This window comes from Poecilia latipinna, unplaced genomic scaffold (assembly GCF_001443285.1).
Source record: "Poecilia latipinna isolate Pla-1442-1.1 unplaced genomic scaffold, P_latipinna-1.0 Scaffold583, whole genome shotgun sequence".
Taxonomy (NCBI): domain Eukaryota; kingdom Metazoa; phylum Chordata; class Actinopteri; order Cyprinodontiformes; family Poeciliidae; genus Poecilia; species Poecilia latipinna.
The window spans coordinates 72554-80682 of NW_015113199.1; the positions used below are offsets into that span (position 1 = coordinate 72554).

General features: G+C 37.2%; 1 protein-coding gene across 1 annotated transcript in view; it reads right to left on the reverse strand.

Moving 5' to 3' along the window:
* Nucleotides 1-69: 69 nt before the first annotated feature.
* Nucleotides 70-8129, reverse strand: part of LOC106953454 (excitatory amino acid transporter 1-like) — a 16778-nt gene continuing 8718 nt past the window's right edge. Inside the window, exons 4-10 of the mRNA XM_015042242.1 lie at nt 3987-4191; nt 3388-3430; nt 2024-2292; nt 1693-1926; nt 1402-1596; nt 734-868; nt 70-482 (exon numbers count right to left, since the gene is read on the reverse strand). Coding sequence (XP_014897728.1) covers nt 275-482; nt 734-868; nt 1402-1596; nt 1693-1926; nt 2024-2292; nt 3388-3430; nt 3987-4191 — 1289 coding nt within the window. The 3' untranslated portion in view covers nt 70-274. The remainder of the gene's footprint in view (nt 483-733; nt 869-1401; nt 1597-1692; nt 1927-2023; nt 2293-3387; nt 3431-3986; nt 4192-8129) is intronic.

Sequence of the window (8129 nt, forward strand, 5' to 3'; positions counted from 1 at the left end):
ACCCGGAGGGGGGGGTTAAATTTTGTTTGCCATTTTTTTCCCTAAAATAAAAACGTTTTTTTTTTTTTTTTTTTTTTACATCAGAACAGCCAACATGACCATAGATTGTTTCCAGTCTGCAGGGTGTAAAGAGGAGCATCACACATTAGTGGAGCTTATTTGGCCTGAAATATGTTCAGGCAGGACATATAATTGCATTTAAAAATAACCCAAAAAATCCCTTCCTTGTGAGAATTCAAAAGGTCATATCAGAGAAAGGGTAGAAATCTCGCCACTACATTTTAGTGTCATCTGGAGTTGGCTTCTCATTCTCATATTCGTTCTCTGGGGAAATTAGATGGTATGGCTTTTTCTCTGGCTGGTCAACCGTCTGGTTGCCCAACTCTAGGTCATTGACTCTCAACTCGTGGCGAGACAAATGTTCTACGATGCCAGCTCCGATGGAGTCACCAAGGACGTTGGTGGTGGTGCGCAATCGATCACTGAGAAACAGAGAAAGAACATGAAAACAGTCATGAATGCAAAAACACGATTTCAAGATGCACCAACAAAAGAACATAAAACACTGCGTCCCTTTAAATAATGCCGAGACTGCAGGGCATATTCAAAATTCAATCAATAGGCAAACAGAGCAATTGCGATGTATAGCTTTAGTACATTTTGCATAAAATCTGCAACTTGTTAATTTGCCATTCAAAGGGAGTGGCTAAAGCCCATTCTCCTAGATACTTACAGGAACCAGTCAACAGCAATGATCAGTGAGATGTCGTCTGTGGGAAGACCTACAGATGTTAGCACTATGATCATGGTAACCAGGCCTGCCTGAGGTATTCCAGCTGCACCAATGCTGGCTGCCGTGGCTGTGATGCTGAGGAGAAAATGATAGACCCCAAAATATTATTTATCTCTTTTTTTTTCAGTAACCTTCTAATTTTGGTTGCTGTGGCATTTCTTTCTGATGGTGCTAAAGCAAAGGAATTCATATCCATTAAGCCTTTCCACAATTTATCACCCACAGCCAAAAATGTCAATGTATTCAGTGGGATAAGACCAACACAAGAGAATGATGGATGATATTAAATCTCTCTTTTGAAGAATAAATATATGCAAAACCCCCAAAGTTGTGCAGAAACAGTAGAAAACACACCAAACAGGGCAGCAGCTATGACTGCAGTGAAAGAGGATTGTACAAAGTGTTGACTCAGAAGGACTGAATGCAAATGTCACACTTTTTAGATGTTATTGTAGCACAGTTTATCAATCAAAGAGCCACAAATTTAGCAGATTTAGCTTAGTACATTTAGTTTGGGATAAAAGATTTTTTAATTGAGTCTTGTTTTTTTTTTTTTTGTTTTGTATTTTTGAACTAATATTGTTATGAGCAGCAACATTTTGCAATACCTGATGGTGAGAATCTGTCCAAAGTTAAGGTCATAATCATTGACCTGTGCAATAAAGATGGCTGCCAGGGCCTCATATAAAGCTGTTCCATCCATATTTATGGTGGCTCCGACAGGGAGAACAAAACGGGTCACACGCTTGTCTACCTTGTTGTTTTCCTCCAGGCATTTAAAAGTGATGGGTAATGTGGCAGAGCTGTGTGAGAGCAGAGGGAGTAATAGGAAAAGTCATAAGACACAGTGAAAATGTTCATGAAGACATCTCCTCGTCTATGTCAGTAGAATCACAAACCTAGAAGATGTTCCAAGGGCAGTAACAAGTGCTTGCAGTAGCCCAGCAATGAATAGAAAGGGATTCTTTCTGGTAATAATGAAGTAGAGCGTTGGGAGGACTATGATGGCGTGGATGAGCAGGCCACTAATGACGGTTACTGTATACATTCCCAGCTGGCCGCCCATGGCTGAAATGTCATCCATCTCCACAATTTTACCAGCAATGAGGAACAAAATACCAACAGGGGCATACCTGAGGATAGCGAGTTTTACAAAAGGATTGAAACATTTCATTACATGTCATTTCTTTTTGATAATCCGTCTTTCTAGCTCACATTTCTAATACATACCACATTATGATGGCGACCAGCCTCATGATGGCCTCATTGAGGCAGTCAAAGAAGTCTCTGAGGGGTTGTCCTTGTTCCCTCATGTTCCCGATGATCAGACCAAAGCACAAGGAGAACACCACCAAGCCCAGGGCGTTAATCCCATTCACTGATCCTGGCACTGGAATCATCTCCTCTTGGGCTGTTTGCTGGCTGCCATTTTGGAGGAATATTGTGTCGTTCACCGTAACAGTCACATGGATTACTCTCTTGGCATAATGCGTCTTGAACTGAAGTTTAAAGAAAAACAAATGTGAGTTAATTAATTCCTGTTTTGGGAAAATTGATCTAAAAGTGTTTTATTTTCAGACTCAGTCAATGCTGTCTGGCCAGGACTGCGTGGTCTTGAGAGCGCCACAGTGCACACACAGGATCATTTGCGGCCAAAATGAATTTTCTATTGCTTATTTGCATGTCCAGTCACTGGGTGCAGTGGGTCAGGGCTGATTGGCCTGGATTTAAAGCTTCTTGTTTATTTCAAAATTAAATTGCTATTTTGGTGTTTTTTAGGATTAATGTGATTCAGTATTTTACATAACTGCCTGCCTGCCCAACAGCACATCCATTCATCCATTCATCCTGCTATTTTACCATTTTGTTGTCCATATCTCTCAGAGTGCTTCCTCGATTACATGCGTGTATAAAATAGGAAATGAGAGTGGAAACTTGCAAGGATCTCAACAGCTAAAGTTCCCATCCAATTTTTGGAAACCCCCCTTTGGATAATCAAGTAATGCAATTACTATTGATATCGTTTTCTGAAAACTGTTTTGATGGGATTTCTCTTTTAATTTCTTCCCGACTTCAAAATTTCAAGAGCTCGATTTCATGGAAACAAACTCAAACCACATCCTGCAAAATAACTTTAATTTAAATTTTCTCTGGCTTTGGAAAATTTTGTTATACTGGCATTTTTTAATAATACAATGTGATATTGAAAGAAGGCATGTGGGCAAAACCTAATGAAAGAATACAAATTTTTTTGTCAAAAAGAAATCTCCATCATTCAGAGAATATTTAATGGCTGTTCTCTGACATCTTGTTAAGTGATAAATTTTAAATATAATAATGCCAAGTTCGTATTATGTGACGCTTACAAAGTAAAAATGTTCACCTGAGCTTTCCGTAAGAAGGACATTTGTGATGTTGGATGCTTCAGAAGGAACATGAAACCAAATCTTCATCTAGAGAAACATCAACTAGTTCAGCTACACTGGTGAGTAAATACCAGTGTAAAGTCTCTTTGAGTGGCCTACATTTGGATGATGTAATTTCATTTCACTTCTAGAATATTTAATTAGAGAGATCGGAAAAAGAAAATATACCTGTTTGGTGCAAGCGTCCACAAGGTTTGGAGGAAACATATTTCTGGAGAAAAAAAATAAAAACAATAAAAAGTAAATATTTTAAAGAGTGAACCTGGAGCACCTGCTTTTCTGTGATAAACAAGTTCTTCTTTCGAAATAGTTAAGTGCTTTTGAACAATTTGTGTTTCTGAAAAGTTTCTAAATCTAAAAAGCAACAGTGTGGAAACTCCAAAGCGAGAGTAGGTCCTTTCATTTTCTTGCAGTTTTTTATTTCTTGCAAATAGTTTCTTTTTGTAGACACATGCACATTTTGTACAGATTTTCCCTTTTCCCTACTCAGCTGCGTGCTTTTTTAATCTGACATGCTATTTTAAATAACTGCATGTCATGTTCTTATGTTGTAAATTTGTATTTACTGTATAGTTTCTTCACATTTTCTGTTTCTATAATCCATTTGACTTTCACTTTGCTGCTGGTACACCTGAATGGATAAAAGATATCTCTATATCCTTAGTCTATTTACAAGACAAAATGATCACTTACAACACATGTGGGTTTTGCTGCCTGATTTTTGGTGAAACCCTTTTGGGTTGTTTAGGAAGCACTGTTTTGAATACCTGATAAGATCCAGAAAGGCATCAGCAGGGCTGACCTGCTCTATCTGTTGCTGCTTGGTGAACTCGTCCTTGGATCCCTTTCCAGGGTGAATAATAAGCACCATGACTATACCGATGAACACAGCAATCACAGTTGTGGTGGTGTAGTAGATCACTGCCCTCACGCCCATTCTACCAGAAGCCCGTCTATCCAGAGAGGCGATACCTAAAGAGGACAAAATCATTCAAAAAGAAAAAAATGTTTTGTTTATTTATTTTTTTTAATGTATTGCACAAAAATGTAATATTTCTGCCTCTGTAGGAGTGTGTTTATTCAGCAGCGTATTTTTTCCCCCCACCTTTAATATGCCACGTAGCGGAAAATATTTGAACATATAAACAATGGCAAAAAGTTGCAATTGTGTCTGTGTACTGTGAAATTTCATGTTTGTGAGTAATATCTTGGCTAAAAACAAAAAAAAAGCTGATTCTTATTCTGATAGCTTGCTTGCATAAGTGTACACACCCTGATACTAATATATTACCAAAAGAACCCTTTTGAGTCTAAAGAAGCATTCACTTTTTATGGTAGGAGTCTATCAGCTTATCTGTCACATTTTGACTTTACAATATTTTCCACTGCATCTTGCAAAAGTCTCAGATTGCAAAGATATACTTTGTCTACAGGCCCTGCAGGTATTTCACATATTTTGTTTTTGCAAAATATAGTTTTGTACTTAGACAAGGCCATTCCAAAACTTTAATTTTCTTCTCATGCAGTCATCTTTTTTGTTGCTTTGGTATTTGCTTAGACTCACTGTGCTGCTACAAGTGAACTTCCACTTCTTTTTCAATCTTATACAGATAGCAGAAGGTTTTGCTTTAAAACAGAATACTTTTGAGGTGTTCATAATTTGATTTACCCTGACAAAAACTCCAGTTCTCTCTTTAGAAAAACAACCCAAGATTTTGATGGTAATACCACCACATTTCCAAAGCATTTTGGAAATGTGGTGGTTGGTTTTGTGCCAAACATATGTATGAATCAAAACCAAAACTTAACCTCCATCTATACATCTTGGATTTTTTTTTTGAATTCTTCACCTAAATGTCACCTTTATGTAGTGAGATCCTGTTGATCTTCTCAAAATTATGTCTTAAGCTAAAGGACATTTGATTCATAGTGAAATTAAATAATAATATGCATTGACAAACAATTGTTTAAGGTTGAAAACACTAGCTGCAGAAATAGGTTATTTCAGTTTTTTTTACTTATTTCTCATCAAATAGATTTGTTGACTTATGAGGTTAATTATAGAGCATTTACATCAGAATAAATGTTAACATTTAAAAATAATTTATCATAATCTCTGTTATATTTTTATTCTTTAGCACAAAAGACTGTAACTTAGCAGGGGTGTTTGACTTTTGAAAGCTGGTAGTAATTTGATTGTGATTATTAGTTACGCCTGCCCACCGCAATCAGAATAGCATTGATGTGCCGCTAATTTCAGTGCCTTTGTGTGTCCAGTTAGCCTGTGAAAAGGTTTGGTGATTACAGGGGGAATACACCCAACTGGATTATCATCTCTGACTCCGGCAACAAAGAGACACAAGAAACACAATCTGACTGCGACCTTTAATGCTGGAAAAACAACACCTGCTGCTAAATCCCTTTGGGGGAAACTAATAAAATCTGCTTTTATTTAGCAAATTCACAAACAGCTGCAGAGGTAAAATATCCAAAATATGGATCTTGAATTGTCATTTTGTCCACAAACCGAAGAAAGTAGTACACAATCTCTGCTTCTGCAAAGTCCGACATGTCTCTCTCTGTGTGTCATCAGTTTGTTGTGAACACAGTGTGCAGAGATGTTAGTTGCTGATTTCTTGGCTAAATCTAGGGCATTGTTTGTCCCTCAGAGAAAAGGATACAGGGAAAGGTGTAACTTTATGTACAAGTGATGTCTCTTTAATCCCTTTCAGCGCAACTCTTTGTTGTGTCTGGCAAAGTTTTTCAATTTAAGAACAAGGTTTACTACTAAATTTCAAAAACCTGAAGCAGACTGAGAGCTAATGGTTCTCACAATAAACCATCTGTAGGGACAAAGATGGAAAAAAAGGCCACGAAAAAAACCTGAATTAGGAGACAGACTGCTTTAAAATGGTTCAATTCAACTATTATCTTTCTTCAGAGTTTTCTAAGCAGGCTTTGTCTGTTTGAGAGATTTATGTATTCCTTTGTAGCTCTTTGATTCTACAGATGTTTGCTGAGACGTCTGTGGATTCCTCAGAAGGTCAGTGTTGTTTGAAGATCACAACTTTACTGCCTGCCTCAAGAACTTTGGAGTTTAGGAATGACTCAGTAGAGTGAAAATGATTAGAAAACCAATTAGAAGTATCAAACAGTGTCATTAGAAAGAGTACAAATGTGTTTGGATGGACATGCTGCCCCAGAATTGGATCCGTTTGTTCCTATCACCTCATCAGTTTAGGACTCAGGCTTTAGTCTGTCTCTTTCTGATCTTCTCCTTCTCCTCCTTCATTCACTCATCCCCAGTTTTTTTCCATCTCCTCTCTTTTCCACACCTCCTTCACCATCTCTTCTTTCAGGGTGCCTTTTTGCACCCCAGTCTGTTCTCCTCTTGTCTCTCCCCAAATCTTTTATCCCTCCTGCTCTTTTTTCTAGTTCTCTTTCATTCCGCGTTCGCTTTCTTCCCGTTCCCTGTCTGACGACCCTGGGAAAACTTGTTGACTTAGTCCACCCTGCACGTACTCACAATGATCTCCAGACTGTTGTCCAGGCAACAACAGATGCAGCCTCACCAATTCAATCTTTTCAAAAGATCGAAAGGAACAAGATTGAAGGAGCACAAGCTGAATGACTTTCTTTGTAGTTTGGGGGAATGCTCATCAGTCTGGCTCTGTGAGAGTCAGTGTGAAACACAGCATGTACAGTGCCTTCAACTTCCTCACATTTTGTCACGTTACAACTACAAACATTAACATTTTGGAAACTTTACGCAGTACAACACTAGAATGTGTTTTGTTATTTTCTGAATTTTAAAAGTTAAGACCTCATTTTGAATTTCAAATTGTAATATTGTATTTTCTTCTCTTCAGGCCTTTTATTTTTCTTTTTATCTCTGCAACATAAAAACTCTCTGGTGGTCTCCCATTATTCTGTAAAGCATTTAGTTTTCAGGTTGTACTGAATCTAGTGCGATGGAGTCGACTGAAATGAGAAGAAATAAAAATGCATTAGCAAACAAAGCTTCTTCGAGGTTCTGTTTCTCACTTAATGAGCAGACCACATAAGCCTCTTTCTCATAAGTCTCTATCTGTTGTTCTTCCCCTCATCCGCCTTACAGCTCAACCCTCTTTACCTTCCCTCATTTCTTACCTTCTGGGGCCCCACTATATTCAGCTCAAAACACTGCATAGGGCCCCTCTGAGAATGTTTTTAGGCTCACAACTCAGCTTCAGTTGTAGATCGAATCAGCTCAGAAGCAAGACATTTTCATGTGGGACAACTCTTTTCACATAGAAGCACTACTCAGAATCATGTCCTTTGGACATGTCATTGTAGAAATTGCAGAAATAGATTATTCACAAAGTCTTGCTCAATATATGAAAAATACTGCTGTTATTTCAACAGAGTGGGATTAAAGCTGCTTGGTTAATTTAGGATGGGGGAAAAAAAAAGATGAAGCTAAAGTATGTGAGATTATTGTTTCTGATCAAAACACAGTGGGCTGGCAGATTCATTATTTTCAGCAAAAATGTGAAAAAAAAAACTAAACAGTAATGAAATCAAAAAGCTGCATTTTAATATAAACAATATTAAATCACCAAATTACAAAATTAAATTGATGTCACTGATAAAAAGTAATTAGACTTACTAGTGACTCTTTACTAATTTATATTTGTGACATCAGAAATATCTAAAGTTGATGAAGGTTCATCATTTTATTAACATGTTTATAGACTTTTAAAAATAACAGTTTTAAATCTTTAGTACTTTTGTCTTTTACACTAACTTTTACTGTAATGACTAAATTTTAGTTTATTGGTTATTTTTAAATGGCGTCTCCTCATATTTGATAATCATGAGCTGCATGATTTTTCATAAGAGGGTTAAAGTCAGCTCTAGCATTATATATA